The 25,429-nt window shown below is 37.1% G+C and overlaps 1 protein-coding gene and 1 pseudogene across 13 annotated transcripts in view; one reads left to right on the top strand and one right to left on the bottom strand.

Moving 5' to 3' along the window:
* The window catches only part of SLC4A7 (solute carrier family 4 member 7), a 112,149-nt gene that overhangs the window by 76,914 nt on the left and 9,806 nt on the right, over positions 1-25,429 (bottom strand). For 3 of the 13 annotated variants that reach the window (XM_066350781.1, XM_066350769.1, XM_066350772.1), the window contains exon 1: positions 8,649-8,770. The exons of 6 other annotated variants lie outside the window; for them this stretch is intronic. In XM_066350781.1, coding sequence (XP_066206878.1) covers positions 8,649-8,681 — 33 coding nt within the window. In that variant the 5' untranslated portion in view covers positions 8,682-8,770. Of the gene's footprint in view, positions 1-8,648; positions 8,771-25,429 lie in introns of those variants that run through there. 4 more of the 13 variants (XM_066350782.1, XM_066350779.1, XM_066350774.1 and 1 more) reach the window with 2 other exon arrangements.
* Positions 666-1,441, top strand: LOC136382391 (dnaJ homolog subfamily C member 9 pseudogene; annotated as a pseudogene).

The raw sequence follows: 25,429 nt of genomic DNA, 5'->3' as shown, positions 1-25,429 counted from the left end.
CATGTCAGAAAATAACACACATCTGGGGGGAGGGGAACATACAGATAACAATATAGAATGCTTTATTTCTTGTTCTTTGCTCTTTGGTCCTCTAATTAAAAGGAAACACTTAAATTAGCTATAATAAAGTGGATTATGGTTAAACACTAAATTGTCAAAAATTAGTCTATAGACTTAACGTGTAGTACCACTTTTAAACTGACAAATTAAGCAAGAGCCAATTAAAGTTAGAAGTTCTTATTTATACAAAGAAAAAGTCATGCCAAATTTAACCCTTAAGTGGATTCTACCTTTAGGTTGTGAAATCTGCCTTCATTAATTTTGTTCCCTTTTCAGCTCAACAAACACTAAATATATTTATTGTAAAATATTGCATAGAGTATTTTTTTTAATTTTCATTAATTTTATTTTATTGTGTTAACATGGATTCAAATGTCCCATTCAATATAACACCTTCACCTCCCCATTATTCCCTCTTTGTCCCCCTCCCCTCACCCCCTCCCCCTTTCCCTTTGGGATTTGCTGTCCTGTTATCTGTATCTATGTATTATGTATTCATAATTTCACTTTAAAAGAACAAAACTTTAGGTTTAACTTCCCTTCTCAACTTCTAACCACATTTTCAAAGGAGCATTATAATCATCAGTAACTATTATGTAACTGTGATGCACAGGATTCTGTACCCCAGAGACAGATGTACAAACTCCCTCCCCTCAAAGCCTTCAGTGCCAGCTGCAGTTCACGGAGCCGTGCTGTGCAGGATAGTCAACCTTGCTGACCTTTAACCTTGCGGGACAGCATGACGCCTTGAACCTCCATGAGGTGTGCCAACAAATGCAGCCTGAGGGGTGGGCAAGGGTGACAAGGAGGACACCACGCCCACTTACAGTTCCCCAGGAATGTCTATTCCATTTTACGTGACAAAGACGAGAGAGGCGGTGTACAAGGAGCAGAGAGAACAGTAGACAGGGACGCTACTGTCCGCAGCCACGCTCAGGCCTGGGAGACATATTGGAGGAGGACATCCAGGCTTTAAAAAGATATACCAAGGTTCTGAGGAAGAACTGGCTGATATTAGACAGGCCTATCTGAACTTCACGAGTGACACAAATCGGCTCACAGAGTCTGTGTTGTGTGTGCAGTAGCAGAGGACCCAGAACACAGAAACCTCATTCCCACCAGGGAGGTCTGTCCTGCAACGCCTCTGCCAAGGAATCAAAGCAAAAGATGAGTGCAGGAAAAGGATGGCCCAGGAAGAGGCGAGAGAACCAGAAATGAGCAGGAAGGGGCTGGGGCTTTGTGAAGAGGTAGATGGCCCGAAACCAGTTAATCAGAGTGGGCAAAAGGAAATGGGCAATGTTCTGGCTCAGATGGAAGCAAAATACTGCAAACCTTCCAAAGCAGGGGAGGAAAAACAGCTTTCAAGAAGGAAAAGACATAATCTAATTTGTTCTCTTAGAAGGTCCTTACACTTTAATTGGTACTTCTGTAGGCAAGAGAAACAATTGGAGAGGAGAGAATTAAATAATGTTAACATCAATTACAACATTGTTAATACTCCATTGAACATCATTCTTCTAGAATGAAATTACTTTTTATCCAGCCAACTGTATTTTTTTTTTAATTTTGCAAGACGAACTTTCAACAGTCCTGTTTCTTCGTGGTTCCTTAGTGCTTCCCCAGTACTTAGAACAACAGACCAAAGTGACACATGATGTAGTTAGCATCTCACTGCTTCAATGCCCATAAACTGGAGGACCAGTTTGTATTAGAAAGGATCAAATAGGAGGCTGGGTAAAGTGACCCTTTAAAGTCTCTTCAAACTTTTGGTCTGAATTATTGTACTTTTGTGTATAACCATTTTCAGTGTATACAAACTAGATTCATATATACAATTGTCACTTGCTATCCAAACTCTCAATATCCAAATTTTCTTATCTTTAAGCTGAGGAACTGAATCATTTTGATTACATTTTAAATAAATTCCCTGCTATTTAAACTCTGCTATCCAAACTCTGCTTGTTACCCAAAACTCAGAACCAGACTCAATATATTAGGAAATGCAAATCTCTTGATATCCAAATTATAGAGTCAAATACATTTGGATATCAAGTGGTACATGCATATGACTCTAAAGGACTGGTACTCAATATTGGAAACTCAGAGAAGGAAAATGACCTGCTAAGCCTTCACATTTAAGGAAGTAAAGAGCAGACTATTTAGACCAGTGGTTCTCAACCTTTCTAATGCCGTGACCCCGCAACACAGTTCCTCATGTTGCGGTGACCCCAAACCAAAAAATAATTTTGGTGGCTACTTCATAACTGTAATTTTGCTACAGTTATGGTTCAGAATGTAAATACCTGATATGCATTATGTATTTTCTGATGGCTTTAGGCGACCCCGCAGGGGTCGCGACCCACAGGTTGAGAACCGCTGATCTAGACCATGTAACATTGTCATATAATGAACTAAGAAAGAAGACATACAACAGTATGTAGGTTAATCAAACTGTCTTCTGGCAATCATACACCCTGAGAAATGAGGAAAGGCTAAAATAGAAAACAAAAACCCACCAAAAAAAAGTATAAGGATATGGATAAGTAATAATTACTATCCACTAAGCATGTCATACTCTAAAGCCTTCCTTAGTTATCCCCCAATCACTTGATATCATTTCGTCCAAAACATGCACAGGTACAAAAGACCAGCTGTCTCTTAAAGCAAAAAGGCAGAAGTTGGATTATCCCAGGAGGCAGCATACTGTGGATTTCAAAAGGGATTAACTGCTCCCGTTCTAAACTTTCACTTAGCAGGAACAACTGCCAAGATAGGAAGCAAAACAATGCACTTATCTCTCACCCTGAAACTAAACAATAAAACTTTTTATTGCTATGCAGGTAAACATATGCTTAGATGTACTAACAACACTAATCAATTAACACTAAAAAATAACTTAAATTAGGCAATCTCACGATATTTACTTATTTAAAACAAACACTCTGAACTCTAAACATCTTTCATAAAAAAATTACTTCTAGTATGTACAACAAGTGGCACATTAAAAAGGATGTCTATCAGCACATCCTCTCGTGGGCCATCCTGCTTGCTCCCATTAGCCAGTCTCTGTGACTCCTTCAGTTAGTCATTTAACTTAAAGCCAAGTGAAAATATTACTACACTGTTACTCCTTTGGTTTTGAAGGAGAATGTTTTCATGTGTAACTTGTAGAACAAACAAAACTAAGAAGTTTGAAATCTACAAAAATGCACACCACTAGTACTTTAAAAATGGAGGGAGAGAGGAAGCATCTGCACTTCTCTCTCTCAACTGTGGAACATAAATCTGAAAGGCAGTCTGCTATAAATGCAAACAGGAAGTAGGCCACACACACCCGTCATCTTGACATTTTACAAGTAATTCAACTAAGTGTGCATATTCCCATATATTGAAAATCTCTTAGGACAAAACCACTGGTATTTCAAGGGGGCAAGACATTTCTGATAGAAATATACTGTACTTTATATCCTATCATTTGAATACAGTGCTTTAAATCATACTTCCAACTATAGAGAAAGTTAATTTAATGCACTACAGAGTCTATTTTTGCTTTTTAAAAGCACTAAAAATAAAGGTACTATATACAAAAATATATGTAATATTAAACATTTGGAAGGCTGAACTCAAGCTGCTAACACACTGTCAGAGGACTGAGAAAGCAGTCAGAAATAACAGAGACAGATAATTACAACAAATGTTCAAATGTTTTACTTTTAATATTTCTAAAAAAGAATGAATTCAAATTTAATCTGCTAATAAGTCAGTTCTTTTAAAATCTGCATCTAGAAAAAACTCTACCTCAATTTTTTGCTTCAATAATATAGAGGAAAACTAAAAATAGCAACAGCAAGGGCAACCCTTGACATCAAAAACGTTTTCGTTCTTAACCTCAGATAAATGAGTCACACAAGCCAGTGCCTACAAAACCCACCTAAAATGAGATAACGTCAAGGCACTAGGAAAACTCTGATACACAAAGGAAATGAAAAGGCCCCTAAAGCACATCAATGCAAGATTGATAACCCTACTCTTCATCAAATTATTTTATCCTTGATTTTACATTTCTACTTGTAAGGTAACTTCAGATTATAATTGCTCTATAACAAAGAAGGCAACAGATATAAGAATTATCTTTATACAATCATAAAGAAAGTTTAAGTTCTTTGTATATGAAGCAACACGTGTACAAGCTTGTTTATTGCAACTTGCACCAGGAAAAAACTGGAAACAACCCGAGGCCTCCATAATAAAGGAATGATTACCCAGGGAATACCCAGCTACTGAGGAAACAAGGACAGTCTCCATATCGGCATAAGAAAATCTCTCTGACCTGTTATACACAAAGTGGAGAGCCACATATACGGTATGCTACCTTCTATGGAAGAAAGACCTCAGAATAGGAATATTTGAATTTGCTTGTGAAACACTGGAAGGATGTTAAAAAATAATAATAATAAAGCTGAACTTGTGGTAGCAGAGGTAAACTCCTGGGTTTGTTATTTTTTTATACTGTAGTGCTTTGATTTAGTTTTCACCAAGTAAATGCAGAGGTAGACAGACTCAAGTATGCAATCTTTAGGAAGCCGTTTCACCCATCTGTCTTGGTCTCAACTATAAATCAGAGTATAGCACAACCTGAGAGAACTATGGCGTGAGATACCACGTGAAGTGCCAAACACTAGGTATGTAATCCACAGAGGACGCCCACGTTGTCACTGAAGCTGAAGAAGACAACGACTCCATTTTCCCGTCAGACTGCTCTCACCTACCGTATAACTTTATAACTAGATCAGAAAAGTCTTACAAGTACACAAACAAATACCTAGTAACTACCTAATTAAAACTGCTGTGATGATTTAACATGTTCCCTAAAATAGCATTATGGTTGTGTAAGAGAATTACTCATAGGAAATGTATACATAACTATCTAGTATGAAATGCCAAGATGCTGCAACTAATTTTCATAAGGACCAAAATGGTATGTTAAATTTAGACACACCTGGACAGCTTGTTGGAACTCAGCCCCCGTGCCCTGCACTAGGGATGCTGGTTCTGCGATGGAAACGGACCGCGCATCTGTATCTTTAATAACTTCTCCGTGTCATTTCTGTGCGCGTCAGAGTTGGAACACATCCTTGGATTATCTTAAAAACTTAATTCCCACATATTTAAATTTCTCTTTGAGGCTGCTTCACGCCCTTAATCATTTCAGTTAGGTCTTCTTGGGACCACTCCCACTTCATTTACATTATTGCCTTTTAACCCTTCAGAAAATAACATGTACATTCCAATTCACAAGAAAATGCTGTCAAGTTACTACATACTTTTATTAATCCAACCTCAAATCTATAGTGTTCTAAAAGTTGATTTGTATGTCAGAATATTTTTTATCCAGATGTCTAGGGCAATCTATCAACTTATATAAATATAAAAATAACAATATTGCCCCCCCAATACAAATTTCCTCCAAATAACCCCAATCCCAAGCCAATCCCTACCTACCACCAGGAGTTGCACTTAAATATTAGAAAGATTTAAATTTAGCCTGACCAGGTGGTGGCGCAGTGGATAGAGCATTGGACTGGGATGCGAAAGACCCAGGTTCAAGACCCCGATGTCACCAGCTTGAGCGTGGGCTCATCTGGTTTGAGCAAAGCTCACCAGCTTGGACCCAAGGTCACTGGCTCAAGCAAGGGGTTACTTGGTCTGCTGTAGCCCCACAGTCAAGGCACATATGAGAAAGCAATCAATGAACAACTAAGGTGTCGCAACAAAAAACTGATGATTGATGCTTCTCATCTCTCTCCGTTCCTGTCTGTCTGTTCCTATCTATCCCTCTCTCTGACTGACTCTCTGTCTCTGTAAAAAAAAAAAGATTTAAATTTATGGGAAAAAGAGCTTAAGAGTAAAAGCGAATAATCTTTTCAAACTGGTTCAAGGGAGAAATCATCAATGACTCCTGTTTCGTGCAATGAAAAGCCTAAGAGTGCTATTCATAGTTTCTAAAGAACTCATCTCTGAATCCACGTGGTAACTCTAAAATAAGCTGAAGAGATGTAAGAAGTATGTGGGAAATCATTGCAAATTTTAAATTGCAAATTTTAAACATAGGCAATCATGCAATTCCCACAGAAAAAAAAAGCCTTGTGAAAAATATTCTGTCATCAGAGTGGAAACTGGATCAATTTAGACACTGCAACAAAAAGCTTCAGGAGATTTTTATTTTAAATACCATGGTTAAAACTAAAGACAACTTAATTTTCAGGAAGTTTCCAAGACAAAAGATGAAGAAGTCAAGAGCACAGAACTCAAAGGTATGAGGCGTAAAAACCATCAAGCAACAGCCAGAATTGTTAGTGACACACACATCATTGTCACATGCTTTGTCACAAGGCACAAGAGTCATGGACAATGGAAAGGCTCATCAGGGTTCTACCTGAAATTATAAATCACAAATATTTATTACACTATCTGAAGAGACACATTCATTCCAAGTTCTAATTCAGTATACACACACACACCAAAAAAAAATATAGGAATCACTTATTTTAGGGTTATTAAAATGTACATTTATTAACAGAAAATGAAGATAAAATCTATTTCCAAAATGAGCTTTCTTAAAAAAAACTCTCAACTTTACTTAGTCATTAAACTGTTTAGAAAAGCAAGGCATTCCACACAAAAGGGAAACATACACACAAACAAAGACCCAGTCGATGCTTCTCAGTAAAAGCAGGTCCAGTCGGTGTCAAGATTCCCCATCTTCAGTCAGCATGAGGTTACTATTACCTTGGTATTCTGAGGATTCGACTCCATTTTTACTGAAAACCCACAGAAGAGAGCCAGAAAATCCCTCGACAATATGGTCTGTTCACCTATTCTTCCCTTGGATAATACCCCTGTTTCTCGTGAATTCAATGGACCACAAAAAGAAGTCCCACTTCCTTAAGACCAGTAATTAAGGAAGTCATCCATTAATTCAACAAATATATATTGAGTGCATATTTTATACTAAGCATTATCCTAGGTAGTGAAACTACATCAGTGAATGAAAATCTGTAATATAATAAAATGTCCAGTTTATCATTTAATGTACAGTTAAGATGTGGCTCTCGATGATAAGAAATCCAGATATAAATGAATTCTCCTTTCCATTCCAAATGAATAAATGAGACTTTGCAAACTCATAGGTGTAAACACATTTTACTTTTCCAGATCAGTTTTCCTATTTTACAGATATTATAGACGATTTTCTTTGTAGATAGACATACACACATACATAACAGAAGCAATGTCCATGCACAGGCACACAGAAACACACACAGACACACACACACACACACAACAAGCTTAAGTGACTTGTTGAAGACCACACTGTTAGTTGGTGAGAGAACTAAACTAAAAGCCAAGTCTCTAAAGTCCCAGTTACATGGGTTCTTCAACACTAGATAATAAACCAAAGTCACTGTTATACATGCTGAGAACACACAGTAATTTCTACAGTATTTATTAAAACTTAAAATTACCTATTTACACAAGTACTTCCTTAACTGTCTCCCAGCCTCAACATTAAGTTCCAAGAAAGGAATTCTGTCTGTTTCACTCACCACTCCATCTTTAGCATCTCCAAGAGCCTGGCCCTTGGTAAGTTACCTAATAAATACTTGTTCCATGTTGAGTATGTTTCAAAAACAAGACACTCAGCAAAAAATTTATATTGGATCCATTTAAGGACTCCATTAATGAACACAATTAAAACTCAAACAGACAAGTACTCAATATCTTTAAATTGAATAAATCAGTTTATAACCCCCCCCCAAAAAAAGCCCCACATCAACACATAATAAAATCAAAATTCAATTTACAAGTGAGAATTCCCAGTAAAAATCAAACAAACTTAGTTTCTATGCCTGAAATAGAATTTATAACTATACACTGCCATTTTACTTACTCTCCTCAGTCATTTATCCTGCCTGAAAAACAAAATCCATAATTTGTATTTCCTTGGTAAATAATCAAAAATACTTTAATATTCCAAAGGAATAATATGAGGGAAAAAACAAGTATTAAAAGATTATTTAACAATATATTCATAAAACTAGTCTAATATCCTTTTTTGACATATGAAGTTTTAAAAAGCCACATTAATTCAGCAGCAGAGCCCTATCACAAATTAATTTCTTCATTATGTAAGATTTATGGCTTAAAAGTAACACCTCCACAAATTAACATGTAGAGTAATTTTAGTTACAGAATTATTCAATTTAGCTTCAAAACACACTTAGCCATTAAGACAGAGTGATTTCTTTCCCAGTATCTTAGCCACATAAGATTTTTAAAGCCTTGTTCAAATAATATTAACTAATCAAAAACCTAATTTTGCAGAATAAGAAAGATGTTATGAACATTGATAACTTTACACAAAGATTTACTCTTTTCAGCAGATGACTTCCACAGCCAAGGACACAGAGGATGATACTATTCTAAGCCAGTGCTACTAAGCCTGACATTTCTTCAAGCTTCATTATTAAACTCTAAGAGTCAAACTTGTTTGTAAATAAATCACAAAAACATAACTAGATACATACAGGTAACTTCTTCTCCAGGCGAAATCTTTCCATAGCAACATACAAATGCCTTGTTTTTGATCATATAATTCAGTAAGTCCCTTTAAGATTCCACGGACAGAGTCTGTATCTGATTTAGGTCACTGTGCTTTGCACAGATGAACTCTTCTAAGTTGCTTTTATGGTACAGCCAATCACTGTCTTCTAAGTTGCCTAATCTTCCAAGCTAATAACTACAACTTATACGGGGTCACAGCATAAAAGAACTAGAAAGTAACATACACATAACCCTTTCTGTAACATCAGTTAAAAGACAGCATACCCTAAGGATATGCAGATTAAATGTGTTAGTGTGTGTTTATGTGCATATATCTTAGAGTATATATTTTGACAACATAGTTAAATCTAGCTCTTTCACTTAATTTCAGGCAACATCCAAAGATGATTTCATCTGAAGAGTTTTGCCTTTTTATCATTACCATACTTATATCAATTATTATAACTATATTAACAGAATTAAAATCATTATGATGGGTTATAATTATTTTAACTAAAACTCAAGTGTTCATATGGATAACAGCTAAAATGGAAAGAGGAAATGAGCAGTATCCCTCTTTCAAATTCAAAATCTTTTACATACTTTTGAGAAATTACTCAAGACTCTCAAAAGGCCTGTGTTTATACGAGTTTAACATATATATATTTACCCTATTGAAAGTAAAACTGAGAAACTTTAAAATATTTAAGTTCAGTTTTAAAAATAATAAAGCCATTACAAATTACAAACAACATAAATAACATTTTAAGGAATATAACTATTTTCAAAAACAAAAAAAAGTTAAGTGAGAAGAATGGCTTTTACATTTTTCCAGATTTCTATTGATATCTGATAGGATTTATTATTTGGTTCAATTATATGAAAAAATCCAGGTTCATACAAATACTCTATTGAAAAAGAAAGAAGTGTTTTAATACTCTTTTCAGGTAATAGTGACTATTCTTCTTTGCTATGTCACCAAATTCAACAAGCAGTCATTTCTTTTCATTTATTTCTTAAGTGAGAGGAGAGGAGACAGACAGACTCCCGCATGCATCCCAACCAGGATCCACCTGGTAACCCCCATCTGGGGCCAATGCTCTCCCTATCTGGGGCCATGTTCACAATCGAGCTATTTTTAGTGTCTGACATGGAGGTTCCAGAGTCATCCTCAGCACCTGAACCAACATGCTCAAATCAACAGTCACTGGTTGTGGGAGAAGGAGAGGGGAGAGGAAAGAGAGAGGGAGAGAGAGAAAGGGAGAGAGAGATAGGAAGAAAGAAAGAGGGAAGAAGGGAGGAAGGGGGAGAGAAAGAGGGAGGGAGGGAGGAAGGGAGAGAGAGCAAGAAGGAGAGAGAGAAAAGAGAGGAAGGGGTGAGAAGCAGATGGTTGCCTCTCTTGTGTGCCCTGACTGGGAATCGAACGTGGAGCTTCCACATGCTGGGTCGACACTCTACCGCTGAGTCAACCAGCCAGGGCCAAGTAGTCATTTCTTAAAGGTTAGCTTGCAAGGTGGACTCTGAAACCATTTCAAGTGAATGTTTTGTACATTGTTATACTGAAAGCCACTGGTCTAAAACTACTTCAACTATGTAGAAAAAAATTTAAGAAAAAATTTCCAAGTATAATTAAAACAAAACTCTAACTGAACTTGAATGAATAAAATAAAATGTCTGCCAAATTCATATCAATGTAATTTAAATTAAACTAAAAACATATCTTTGAATACACAAAGTTGCTTCCTGGTAACACCTAAGTCTGTATTTTAACAAAGCAAATGAATGATACTTTCTATAGAAATATCTACATTTCAAAAGTGAAGTCTTACCACCAGCTAAAACTGTAGAATGCAACAATGATATGCAACAAATTAGCAACAAGAAACTTAAAACCAAAATACGGTAGTAAACAGAAAAAAATCTTTCTTTTAATCTTCCACTGCTCTATATAACAGCAAGTACCATGCCAAAGACATGCCACAGCCTTCAAATGCAACTAAAGCTTCCTGTTTATTCAACTTCTCTAAGAATCAGAAACCCCAGTAATATCAAGTTACAATAAAGCATATAATTAATCATACTCTTTAAATCTTCAAACTTTCTATGATTTAACAAATGAACATAAATCTGAAGCAAATAGAAAAGATGTATTATTCCGATTGTAAAAATTCTCAATGCATCAAGCTCAGAACAAAGAACATCTGCAAACAATCAAGTTCAATAGCAATTTCTACAATGACCTCCTAAAATTTGCCTCCTATAAAAAATCTTGGTTCTCCCCACTAGTATTTAAGAGTTTAACCTTCTGGTTATGTATGTGTCTCATCCCCTCTGGATTGTAAAAACCCAGAATATAGGGATTTAGGTAGAAAGGGGAGGGAGAGAAAAATGGAAGAAAGGAAGGTTAAGAGTCCCCAGGAGGAAAATAAAAATCAGGTGCATACAAACAAGCTTTTAATTCCCCAAACTGCAAAGCAAAATGTTATTCACAAAATACAAAACATCCATTTCTCCAAAATATTACCTGTTGTGACACTATCCTGGGCACCACTAAGCCAATATTCAAGTAAAATATTAAAAATCAAGTTTTCAGTTTAGATATCGGCTCAACATATAAGCTCAGAAATTTTAATCTTGCTAGTTCTTGATTTCAGAGGGGGGGAGAGCGGGGATGGAGGAACAGAAAGCATCAACTCCTCACTTCTTGTACATGCCTTGACCCTTGACCCGGCAAGCCCAGGGTTTCAAACCAGCAATCTCAGTGCTCCAGCTCGACGCTTTATCCACTGCGGCACCACAGGTCAGGCTTAATCTCGCTAGTTCTTTTACTTAATAGCAATACTTAGTTTTAAACCAATCTATTGAAGTATGATTAACATATAAAGAGCTGTACACATTTAATACATAGACCTCACTGAGTTTCAGGGATATACATACACCTGTGAAACCATCGCCATCCAGACCATACACATATCTGTCACGAGCTAATGACTCCTCCCACCCCCTTTATAAAATAATTCTTTTAAATCAACATCGAAAACTGGTAAAGACAAGAAGAAGACACAGACATTCTCATACCTCATACCTTCTAATGAAAATGTAAGTTGCTCAAAACATTTTGGAGAGTAAGTTAGTGAGAATGCTTTTTTTTTTTAATTTTGAAGAATATCCTTTGTGCAGCAATACATACATACACCTTTGGGTAACTACTCTACAAAAATAAAAGCATCAAAATATAAAGATACAGTAAGCATGTTTACTATTCAAACGGGTAAAAACAGAAAACAATTAGAAAGTAAAGAGACTTCCTGATTAGATTGAAATATGATGAACATATAAACAATTAGAACTACGAAGTCCCTCTCAATAGACATCAGTAATACATTAAGAAAAACACAAGTTGTAGAGTTTTATGCTTATCATCACATTTTTGTGTTCTACAAAGGATAAAACATTATTTGTTAGTATGTTTACATAAATATAGACAAAGTACAGAGGGATATATAGGTTGGTCTATGTTTCAACAAAGATCATGCTTCTCCAAAGATGTTATGGATCTAGTAATTGAATATACAGTGTAATTTTTTTTTGTTAGAACTCAACAAAATAAAATTCCAGTTTATTGTTGGGCGATATTTTTTCATACATACATCAAAACAGGCCAAAGGAAATATAAAACCCAGCAACTTCATAGACAAAAAAAAAAGAAACCTTTTATATTTGGCCTTTTTAACCATCTCACGCAAACCCAGTACTTACAGTACAGCTAAGCTCATCCACGAGAAAAGTGCCTGGGATGCTCGGAGGAAGATTTTGTTGTTATTGTTGTCTGTGCTTTCTTTTACCTTTTTATTTTTCTTCTTTGAGACTCTAACGAACATGGTCACACCACAGTGAAGTCAGAAGTAGGACAGAGAACACTCCAAAGGCTGGCTTGGTCATCCCAAGATCACTAAGTATGGGTGACCCCTGACCACATGGACAGAAATATAAAATGTAAATAAGGAATACAATGTTTCCTTGTTAGAGTATTTTTAGGAAAATAAACCAGGGCCTTTGACCTTTTGGTTCTTTTTTTCCTCCCCTGTTGCAAATGAGCGGTTGGGTGGTGGAGAGCACGTGCGGCTGTGGCTGGCGCTGTGCGGCTGTGGCTGGCGCTGCCCGGCTCTCCTCCAAAGTGACCGGGCGGGAAGCGGAGGGACACGGAGGCCTTTTTCTTCTAAGTTCAACTTTTCCTTTTTTGCTATGTAGTCATCGCGTCAGCCTTCTGATTCTTGGGGTCAACACCATCACCATCATCATCATCATCATCATCATCATCATCTTCAGCTGTCGGCATGACGTAGCTGCCTCAGCCTCCCCCTACCCTCTCAGCTCCATCCTCTTTGCCACCATCACCTGCCTCCCTTCCTCCTGTTCTTCTTTATCCGCCTCACTGTCAGCCTCGGGCTCCCACTTTCCTCGTTCGCATTCCCATTAGCAGGTGCGTCTCTTCCATCCTGTCTCCTCCACAAATTCCTTCTTCTCCTCTAAGTCCTTGGTGGGGGTCCCGGAGCCACGGCTGGCTCGTGGGGTGTGCCAGGGATCCAATGCGGCAGATTAAAAAGAAAGCGAGTTCGGGGACTCTGGCCAAAGAGCTGCCGGCGTCCCCAGCATAGGAAGAGGCTGTGTGGTGGACAGGGAGCCAGAATTGGGAACAAGGCAAAGGTGGTTTGTAGAGCAGCCACTGGGGAATATCGTAAAAGATTTAATATCCAAGATAATAGTTAAGAAGCTACTAAAGGTGAAAAATTATCATTTTAGTCAATTCTTCAAAACTATAATCAATTCATCTTTTGACACAACTTTGATTATAAGGCAAATGACATTATCTGAAAGCACAGTTCACACCATCAGAAGATGGTTTAAAATTTTCCTCAACACATTCTCATTTTCTAAAAACAAATTTGAAGACACCCTGAAAAGAAACTAACATCTTTTCAGCTTCACAGTCAGCCAATTATATAATCACATAAACAGATTTCTTTTTTTTTCAAACTTAAATTTAGGAAATAGAAACAGAAGCTTAGAATTCAAACTGGACATTTCAATCAGCCTTGGGGGCAGAGAGGAGATCTAGAAATGGAAGTTAGGTGGAGAACTGTACAAGAACTAACATGATGAAGAAAGCGCATGGAGGGACCTGGAGATTATCATGCTTACCGAAATAATTCAGACAGAAAAAGTTAAGAACCATATGACTCCACCCATCTGTGGGATATAAACCTGAAAGCAATAAGTGCACAAACAAGAAAAACAAACAAAAACTCATAGGCACAGACCACAGCCTGGTGATTACCAGAAGGAAGGCAGATGGGAGGATCACCAGAGGGTAAGGGGGTTCAAATATATATATATATTGTCACCATATATTGGTGACAGAAGTTGACTTCGAGAGGCGGGCACATAATGCAATATACAGGTCATGTATTATTTAAATGTGCACTTGAAGCATACATAATCTTAACCAGTATCACCCTAATAAATGTAATAAAAAATATTTAAGTATGAAAAAAAAAGAAAAGAAAGCATATGTAGTACCCATTTAACTTTCCTTTATAGATGTGAAGTCACATTTTTAGCTCAGGAACATAATACAGGGTGTAACTGCTAATGATGTAGATGCTGTTGCTGTCGTAATGCAAAGGACCCACAAACGTTTCTCTTAATTTGACCAAAATAAGGAGGGGAGGGATACAGTCAGTTGTATTACATTTTTAAGAGAAAACATGTTTTAAATTATTTTCCTCATATTTTCCCAAACTCTTTAAAAAAATGAGTGTGAGAACAATTTCCTTTAATAATGATGGGCAAGGAAGTTAGTTCTATTTTTTACTACACGGAGACATGCATTGCTTAATTTGGGCAACTGACTCAGTGTTCACCACGGACTACTGTACTAGTCTTCAACAATGTATAAGATCGCCACCTGGTGGCTGTCATTAGATACGTGACACGTGGAATCGCTCTCACGCTGTGCTGATGATGAAGAAGATGGCCCTAAATACCTATTACAGGGGGAAAAAATTCAGGGTTTGAAAGAATTTCCCTGGCAACTGCTTCAAGAAACCTGGAAATTTAATTAGATTTGGAGAGACTCAGGTATTAAGGAGATAAATAACTATTAAATAAATATTTCATCTATATATGTATTAGGATATTTAGATATATTGTATAGTAGAGCTATAATTTTCACATAGGCATTTTACATGTACTACTGAATAATCAGTGTGTTACAGTAAAGCTGGTTAAAAGCCATTTCTTAAAAGTTGGTTCAAGTACTCATAGCATCTCAGGAATTTTGTTTTTAAACATATTTTGAGGCATAACTATAATTTCAAGGGCACTAAATAGGTGAAGAATCTAGTTCGTAAATGAAATGTAGCACAAAATAGAGTAAATTGTTTTTTTTTATCAAAAACATGGCAGAATTAAACACATCATTACAAAAGTAACTGTACTCGACAAAGTACATCTCTAATATATTTCTTAAGAATTCTCCACATTTAAATGCTAGAGACAAAGATAGTTCAATTGACATTTGCATCAAGAAAATATTAATTTATAGTATTCCTACATTAATGACAATAAGTTTTTCATTCTTGTAGGTCTCATCTGGGGCTACTGTTAGCTAGGAAATTTTATCTAAGAAATTAAAAAGTAATTTAAGGTGTTGAACACACAATGCAATATACAGATGATGTATCATATATTATATCAGGGGTTGGGAACCTATGGCTTGTGAGCCAGATGTGGCTCTTTTGATGGCTGCATCTGGTTCACAGACAAATCTTTAATAAAAAAAATAATGTTAAAAATATAAAACATTCTCATGTATTACAATCCATTCATTTCCTACCGCTCATGTTCATGGTTGCAGGTGGCTGGAGCCAATCACAGCTGTCCTCCGGGACAACACCAAATTTTTATTGGATAATGCGTAACATACACGGGTCGTTGTATGGCTCTTACGGAATTACATTTTTAAATATGTGGCGTTCATGGCTCTCTCAGCCAAAAAGATTCCTGATCCCTGTATTATAGAATTGTACATGTGAAACCCATACAATTTTATTAACCAATGTCACCTCAATAAATTCAATAATAAAAGAAAAAGAAATAAAAAACAGCGATTGGTAAGAATTGAAAATACAACTAAATCTAATTTAAGCATACAATTAGCAAAGTTGAAATATGATTAAACACAGTAAATTCAGATATATTTAAACTCAGGCTTCCAGTAAAAGTGACCTCCTTTCTCACTTCCTTTATGGCATTCAAAACCACTTCCTTTATGGCATTCAAAACCAGTCAGGAGTAACTTCTCTGTCTCCAAAAGCTTAAGTCTTCTCTACATTCAACCTTTTGATCTTTTTGCTCTATGATCCTTGATTCTACACAACAGGGTGTCTCAACTTTGGCACCACTGACGTTTGGGGCTGGACATTTCTTTCTTGTCTGGGGAGGTCCTGTGCACTGTACGATGCTCAGTAGCATATCTGGCTTTTACCTACTAGACGCCAGCAGCACTCATATCCTCTCACCCCAGTTATGACAAAAATGTCTCCAGAAATTGCCAAATGTTTCTTAAGTGGCAAAAATACAGCCCAACACACAAACCCGCTGAGAACTACTGCTTTAGAAACAATGGGGAGTTACTACTGATTTCTGGTGTTTTAAGATCCTGTAAAATAAACAAAAAATAATCTACCAGGCTCTTCCTCAAAAGTAAGCATGAGCCTGACCAGGCGGTGGCACAGTGGATAGAGTGTCGGACTGGGATGCGGAGGACCCAGGTTCGAGATCCCAAGGTCGCCAGCTTGAGCATGGGCTCATCTGGTTTGAGCAAAGCTCACCAGCTTGGACCCAAGGTTGCTGGCTTGAGCAAGGGGTTACTCGGTCTGCTGCAGCCCCACGGTCAAGGCACACATGAGACGGCAATCAATGAATAACTAAGGTGTCGCAACAAAAAACTGATGATTGATGATGATTCTCATCTCTCTCCGTTCCTGTCTCTGTCTACCCCTCTCTCTGACTCTCTCTCTGTCTCCGTAAAAAAAAAAAGTAAGCATGAACACACACATAGGCAAACATAAAGTAAAGCCTTAATCCTTTCAGAGAAGCTGCATTTAGCAATGAACTGTGTAGGCAGAAATGAATCGTAAATTTGAATTTGAAAGTTTTATTGAAAATTACCTGTTCTCTGGGATCTTGATAACATTATAAGGAGTGAAATAAGTAAATCAGAAAAAAACAAGAACTACATAATTCCATACATTGGTGGAACATAAAAATGAGACTAAGAGACATGGACAAGAGTGTGGTGGTTACCAGGGGTGGGGGGAGGGAGGACAGGGGGAGAGTTAGGGGGAGGGGGAGGGGCACAGAGAACTAGATAGAGGGTGGCGAAGGACAATCTGACTTTGGGCGAGGGGTATGCAACATAATTTAATGACAAAATAACCTAGACATGTTTTCTTTGAATATATGTACCCTGATTTATTAATGTCATCCCATTACCATTAATAAAAATTTATTTAAAAAAAAAAAAAAAAAAAAAAAAAAAGAAAATTACCTGTTCTCAGTGTACAGGAATTTCAATGATGTCATATGGATAATTTTACTCTATAAAATATTCCTGTTGTTCCTATTAATATAATGTTTAGATAAATAAAGACAGGGTGGAAATCCTTTTATATATGCATACTTTTAAACACTATAAAACAAGTCCTCAGGCTTTCTGCCTAAACCTTCAAGTTTCAGAGTGGCTTGTGAAATGCAGAACGCCTCCTGCACTGACTTATCCGAGGCTAAATGAATACACTAAAAATCACTGTACCTTGTCCTTGTATGCATTTCACCACAATGCAGTTATCTGGTTAATCTGCTTAATTAGAATTCATAGACTAAGGTCCTGGCCGGTTGACTCAGTGGTAGAGCGTCAGCCCAGCATGTAAAAGTCCTGGGTTCAATTCCTAACCAGGGCACACAGGAGAAGTGCCCATCTGCTTCTCCACCCCTCCTCCTCTCCTTTCTCTCTAGCTCTCTCTTCCCCTCCCACAGCCAAGGCTCCATTGGAGCAAAGTTGGCCCGGGCACTGAGGACGGCTCCATGGCCTCTGCCTCAGACGCTAGAATGGCTCTGGTTGCAGCAGAGCAAGGTCCCAGAGGGGCCGAGCATCGCCCCCTGGTGGGCATGCCGGGTGGATCCTGGTGGAAATCTGTCTGTCTGCCTCCCCTCTGCTTCTAACTTTGGAAAAATACAAAAAAAAAAAAAAAACAACTTCACAGACTAGCCTTTCTTGCTTAGAAGAGCCAAACTACAGACGCTGTCAGATTGACAGCAAAAATAAAATAAAAAGGAAAAGCTAAGGCAGATGCAGGTATAAAATATGGGTGACTTGAAAGTGGCGGCTGACTAAGCAGCCCTACATCAGAGATGGGGAAGATGAAGATCAGAGGGAGCTGTGCTCAGCCAGCTTTCCTCTCTGAAGCTTCTGTGGTTTTCCCTGGATCCCAGCAGAAAAGACCTATGTGGTTACAGTATATCTCTAACTGTATCTATAGAGTTTAAATATATGATATTTCTGACTCCAGGTCACCAAAAGAACTCTTCCTGGAACGCTCATCACATAATTTATTCTTTTTCTTTTTTCACTGAGTTAAAAGCTGTCAATTATGAAACAGAAATAGTTTAAGGATTTAAGATAAAAATACTGCCAAATTTAACTGTTATGCAAGAAAACTGGCAGGTCTTTATCAAGTATGACAAATGCTGTTGCCATTCACTCTTTTCTTTCTTTGAGAGAGCCCTGGCCTGACAGCTCGGTTGGTGGCCAGTTCGATCCCCAGTCCCCAGTCAGGGCACACACAGGAACAGCTCCACGTTCCTGTCTCTCTCTCTCCCTTCCTCTCTCGCTAAACTCAATAAATTTAAAAAAAGAAAGTTAAAGAAAAGAAAAAAATAAAGAGCTGCCTGGGAAAAACTGTCCAAGCAAAAGAGATGTTCAGCTTTTCTTAGTTTAAGTTTCCCTAGTTAAAACGCTACTACTGGTAACTCAGATATTTCAGAAGCTGTCGACTTTACAGGAATGCCCTGGAGACTGGTCCAAACTCTTGCTGTCCATAATAAGCTCTTGCCCTCAGGGGAGCCAAAAATCAAACTTATGAAACAGTTAGGCACTCAATTCTGATACAGAATTTTCTTCTCCATTGTGACATTCTTGATTACTGCAGTGATTTTTACCCAGTGTGCCACAAAAAAATTTAAAACATGCAATACCTGACTAGTCAAGGGGCACTGACCTCTTTTCCCTTAGATTGTCAAATAAAACAAAATGACAATAGCTGTCTGGTATGAATGAATCAAAATTATACTTATAAAAAAAAGAAAAAAAAGAAAATGCTTTGTGTGGGGGAAATAAGAGAGAAAGAAAGAGAGAGCGAGGAAGAAAGAGAGATGAGAAGCATCAGCTCATTGTTGCAGCACTTTATTTGTTCATTGATTGCTTCACGTACGCGCCTGGACCGGGGTAGGGGGCTCCAGCAGAACCAGTGACCCCTTGCTCACCACCAGCGAACTTGGGCTTCAAACCAGCGACCTTTGGGCTCAGGCCAGCAACCATGGGATCACGTTGATGATCCTACACTCAAGCTGAATGAACCTGTGCTCAAGCCTGCAACCTCAGGGTTTCGAATCTAGGCCATCAGCGTCCCAGGTCAACACTCTATCCACTGTGCCACCACCGGTCAGGCTGCTGTCATTTATTCTCTGATATTAGTTCCTTTTAAAAAACTTAAGGTAATATTTATCTTTCAAATTACCCAAATCTGAATGAAAATTAATTCAGGTAATTATCCTTATGCTCAAAACTATATCATCTAACTTTAAGTACTTTTAACAACTATTGATAATTTAATTGAATTAAAATAAACACTATGGTCAGCTATTTTATTTCATACTCCCGATATTTTCCCGATTTGTTCCCTAACAGGAGACACATTTTTATGTGAATACAAATAAAGCTTCCTAACAATAGAAACTCACTTTATGTTGACATAGTGTAAGGGACAGGGGAATAAAAAACAACTTAGAAGTCATCAAAGAACATGACAGATTAAAGGTTTGGATTTGAGTTTATGTCTTCCCTATCCTGATATTCATTAATATTACAGGAAATTTCTAAAGGATAAACTGACGAAGAGAATAGAAGAAACTACAACTAAGGAATATCATAAAATCTTTGGAATACATAAAGTGGATTGGATATAGGAATGGTTATCTCATTTGGAAAATAAAATGCAACCTTAAAATAGATGCTATAAAAGAAACAGTAGGACACAGATGCTAAATCATATACTGTGTATCCGTAAAGTCATGGTGCACTTTTGACCAGTCACAGGAAAGCAACAAAAGACAATAGAAATGTGAAATCTGCACCAAATAAAAGGAAAAGTCTCCCAGTTTCATACCTATTCAGTGCAGTTCGATATGGGCTCACGCAAAGATTTTTTAGGGTTCCTTAGGTAGCTATCCCATATAGCCTCTACAGACTCGTCACTGACTGATGGCCTACCAGAACGGGGTTTCTCCACCAAACTGCCGGTTTCCTTCAACTGCTTATTCCACTGAGTAATGTTATTCCTATGCTGTGGCACTTCGTTATAAACGCGCCAATATTCACGTTGCACTTTGGTCACGGATTCAAATTTAGCGAGCCACAGAACACACTGAACTTTTCTCTGTACCGCCCACATCTCGACTGGCATGGCCGTGGGCTGCTCCTCTGTATACACAGTGTTACGTCATCATCTGTGCATGCGCACATGCTGCCATATCATCCTACAGAAACTGGGAGGGTTTTCCTTTTATTTGGTGCAGATTTCACATTTCTATCGTCTTTTGTTGCTTTCCTGTGACTGGTCAAAAATGCACCATGACTTTAAGGACACACTGTATATAAATAAGCTAACTGTGCACAAAATTTTATTAAGTAATTATGATAATTTACATATATTTGAGAAACAGCCTCTAATTAATGATCTTATCCAAAAAATTATCTCCATAAATTATAATTAGCATAAAATTAAAACTAAATACTACTGCAAACTGAGCCTCTACATATATAATGCAATTTGTCATCCAGTTTATTTTGGCTGAAGATAAAACATTAATGAGCGTAAGTGCTACAGTCAGATAGTCTAAATTCAAATCCTACTTCTGCTACTCACTAGCTAGGCAAGTTACTTAATCTCACTAGAGAGCTCATCTGTGGAATGTGAACAACTACTTATAAGTGATAGGTTGTAAAAATTAAACAATGAGCTTAGAGAAAAGTTCCTGGCACAAAATAAACACTCAATTAAATATTAGGTACCACCTTACCACATGATCATCTTTACTGGTTATACTATGTTAATTTTACCATTTTATATTTAAGTGAAATTAAATTTATTCTGTAAATAATCACCACCATCTCCCAACTCATTTCAACCTCCTTCAAGATTTCATTTTTTTGGCAGAACTTTCTTTTACTGACTCCATATGTATACAACAAATTGTTAGTGATAAAAACAAAATACAATATGTCATGCTAGACAAGTCCAAAGCAAGTAACATATAGCTTTTAATTCACAATCAACACAGTGACTAAAAAGTTCTGATTAAAGGCTTTAGACCTGCACTGTATAAACCAAATGGTCCAGTCCACTCATATCAGGTGACAAACTAAAGCAACAGCTGTGACACTACAGTGATTTAAGGCACTGAACAGTAAATGCCCCTACCCAATAGACACAAGCCAAATTAGTCTACCAATGCTAACTTATTATAATACATGTGCCATTCTCTTGAGGCAGTTTGGAAAATACGCTGAAGTGTTATCATCTTGATTTTCTCCAAAAAGTTTCTCAATGAACATGATTTATTTCTTCAATCAGATACCTCTACCTATTATAGATGCGGGGAGACACAGCAATCCCCAATGACCTGAAACTCACTGCCACCAAACTAAAAATCTAAGCTGCCCCTAACTACATATTTGAAGTCCACACTGTAATTGAGGAGGCACAGCCACTGCAGTTAAACAATACCCTGTAGCTAATCCACTCAGTATTTATCACTTAACCTTTTAAAGTTTATTGCTAAATCAATGCTATTAGGGGATAATACAGCAAAATAAGGTAACGTATAAAAATTGAGTAAATTCAATTATGTTGCATTTTTCACCTGTGATCTGAAATGATAAAATTTAATAAAAACTCTTTCCCTCCCCACTTTACGACCTTATCCCCCACCTCTCCCCATCGCACTTCCAATATGAATTCTGATTCTGGAGGGCACATACCTTGCTATAAGATCACTAGATTGAAACAGTCTGTTTTCATTTCTAATCAATAAAATTACTTTCACTCATATCTTACCGCTATCAGGATTGTTTTTGTAAAAAGGTTTGAAGTAGCTTGAAAAACACAGGTAAGAAAACCTCTGAAAACAAAGGCAGTTAAGTCCATATATGACCTCCTTAAACAAACTGCACTACCTTAAAATTCCTACAGTGTCTTTTTTGAGATATATATTTTTTAAAACAGAATGGCAGCTTGGCTATTATAATCCGTTAAAATTCAATGCTACACAGTTAATATAAAAGTTTCTAAATATCTCTAAGTCGTTTAATGATCCAATAATTCAAACATATAATCACATACATAAACTTAGTGAGCGTATGTGTGCGTTTATACATGTGTGTGTGTGTGTACATGCAAAGCAAAATTCAGAAGATGCACTTTCCCAAATAAAATATATGGTCTTGTCATTTCAGATTATAGAAAAATTAATATAAATCATAATTAAATTTAATATGAAACTACATTACTTATAATTTATCATCACGCCTCAACAGAATAACTAGGAACTATCTTATACCTATTCTGCAAAGCGGTGTGCTACTCTCTTCTGCACTGCAATATTCTGCAGACTTTATTCTGAAAGGCTAAAAGTGACAAGAAGATAGAGTAATATCTCACCAAAACAGATATATTTCACATTTTAAATGCTTTGTCAAATGGTTAAACTAAAAATATGCTTTAAACTTCTAAACCTTTTATCAAAATATTATATTCTTTTAATTTAATGATAAGGCAATAAATCGCTAACCTGTGAAATGATAGAAAATAAAATCAATACTGGTTTCTGTCCCTGATTCCAAGCAAAGCTCCTAAACCCCGTGGCATTTCCTAGGGGACAGCAGTGTCTTTTGTCCTAATGGAGAGACTCTCAGTGGGCTCCTGGGTGGGGGCTGATGACCAGAAAGACCAACAAACAGTAATTAATTAGAAGCTTGGAACTTCCAGTCCCAGCCTTCATTCTGCAGACAAGGGAGAGGGGCTGGTAATGGAGTTATTTATATATGTCAAGCCTACTGAAGCCTGCATACAAACCCCGAAAGTACACACAGTGTTCAGAGCTTCCAGGTTGGTGAGGATGCAGAGGGAACAGGAGTGGCCCGCCTGGAGAGAGCATGGACACTCCGTGCCCATTCCCACAGACCTTCCCCTTCACAGCTCTTCCATCTGGAGGTTCATCTGTATCCTTTATCCTATCATTACAAATGGGTCGACTGAATCCCGTGAGACCCTTAGCAAATCAACTGAATCCAAGGACTCGATGGCAGAAACTCCCAGTTTTCAGCTGATCGGTCAGAAGCACAGGCGACAATCTGGACTTGCAGATGGCATGTGAAGAGGGGGGAGCCTTGTGAGACTAAGCCCTTAACCTTTGGGATCTAATATTGTCTCCAAGTAGATAGTGTCACAATTGAGTTGAATTGTAGGACACCCAGCTAGTGTCCCAGAATCGCCTGGTGTGGGGGGAAAACCTCTGGTGTCAGAAGCATTGTGAGTGCGGCAGAGCAGGGAGAATATGGGAGGAAGGCTGAGATTTTCCTGATGCAAAGCCCCTCCCCGAACCCTAACCCTGGCCAGAATGCTCAGTGCCCAGGTTTAAGGAGAACCAAGACTTTCTATTTTCTATTTCTATATCAATATGTACAGTAACTCTTAGAATTGTGTTACATGAGATATTTAGTAAAAATTTTCAAAGAAAACATTTAATATTTCATGCAGTATATATATTTTCCCTGATCTTGAAGAAGCCTTCTAAGTATTATAATTTCAATTTTATCCATGAGAAAAAAAGACTCAAAGATGTTAGCTGCCCAAAGCCACCTGGTGGCAGATTAGGGATAGGGAACTCAGGTGTGTCTGAAACCCAACTATATACCTGGTACGTCAGGGGCTAAAAATTACCTCTAAATTTTACCTTGTTTTTAAAATAAGGCTTGGGGCTTTGGGCTATTTAATGAACTTTCCATTGTTGAATAAAAACAGTTAAATATAATAAAGTGAGCGACCAAATGAAGGCTGATTTTAGTCTGAATGAGAATGAGTCCCTTATTCCTAAAAAAAAGAAGACCAAATGGCCCCAGTATAAATAAGCTCACAGCAGAACATTATCCAGATGAAACTACTAATGGCATGTGCAAAACTGGATGAGGAAGTCCTTCCTGAACACATTTGGAGGTCATCTGGGAACAATTATGAGCAAAACAAAAGTAAGTACAGAATATTACATACAGTAAGGACTCTACTGAGTCAATGCACCGGCTGGTTACAGCACCTGCAAAAACACTGGTGCATGGGTTAGGGAGTCAGGGATGTAGAGACCAGGAAGGAAGAGAGTCCATGAACCTCAAAAACCGTAAAATTAAAAGGCAATGAACAGGAAAAAAAAGTTCTACTACGTAAGTAACAATGATAAAGAATAAACTAGCACAATTTCAAACCAATATACATAACAGCTGGCATAGTATCTGACATTTGAAATCCTTTTTTCCTGCCATTGGTCCTTTAAAGTCATTTACATTAAAAGTCAGGGATTTTCATTAAGCAAATATTACACAAATATTAATATATAAGTAAAATACCCAATGCTTTCCAACAAGCAATTTAAATGCATTTAAAACTTGTGGCAATATCTTAAAAGCCATAAAATTTTCATTTTAATGTGCTTATTAGTCACTTGGCCTAAAATTCTATCTCAGGTTTAAAAAAAAATGTTAAGTACTCTTATTCAGAATCAATCCAAACTGTATTTATCCAAAATCCCCCTCCATTGAACCAAGGCAAAAACATCTCTCCGACTGGCAGTTATGTTAAAGCAAAGTAGGAGTCTTAACCACAAACGGGCAACATAATTTTTAATTGACTGATTAAACAATTAACTGGAAGCATATTCAACTTCAATCTTATGAATTCACAATACTATGCTAACATTCATTCACTGAAAAAATATACATTCAATGCTTTCTATGTATTAAATCCTGGAAACAGACCTAATTGAGGATTTAGCAGTGATTCAGAAACTCTATCCCAGCCCTCACAGAATCTGGAGGAAAAAAGGAAAATTTCATTGACATATTTAATTACTATAATATTAGCAACAAATTCACAAAAATTATAGTAATAAAAGCTCTTAGAGAAGTGAACTACAGTTGACTCAATTATCTGAGACAAACCAAGCTTTCACGTATTATTATTAAGTAAAATTATCTGATATGCTTAATGTTAAATGGTACAATATAGAAAACCAGGGATCTTTGATGGATTACTCCAGAATAAAGATGAGAAAATGAGCAGTGGTTTTAAATCCATCATGGGTTCAAATATCA

Source organism: Saccopteryx leptura, chromosome 10 (assembly GCF_036850995.1).
Source record: "Saccopteryx leptura isolate mSacLep1 chromosome 10, mSacLep1_pri_phased_curated, whole genome shotgun sequence".
NCBI lineage: Eukaryota > Metazoa > Chordata > Mammalia > Chiroptera > Emballonuridae > Saccopteryx > Saccopteryx leptura.
The sequence above is the reverse complement of the archived record's forward strand: the minus strand, read 5'-3'. Positions and strand labels throughout refer to the sequence as shown.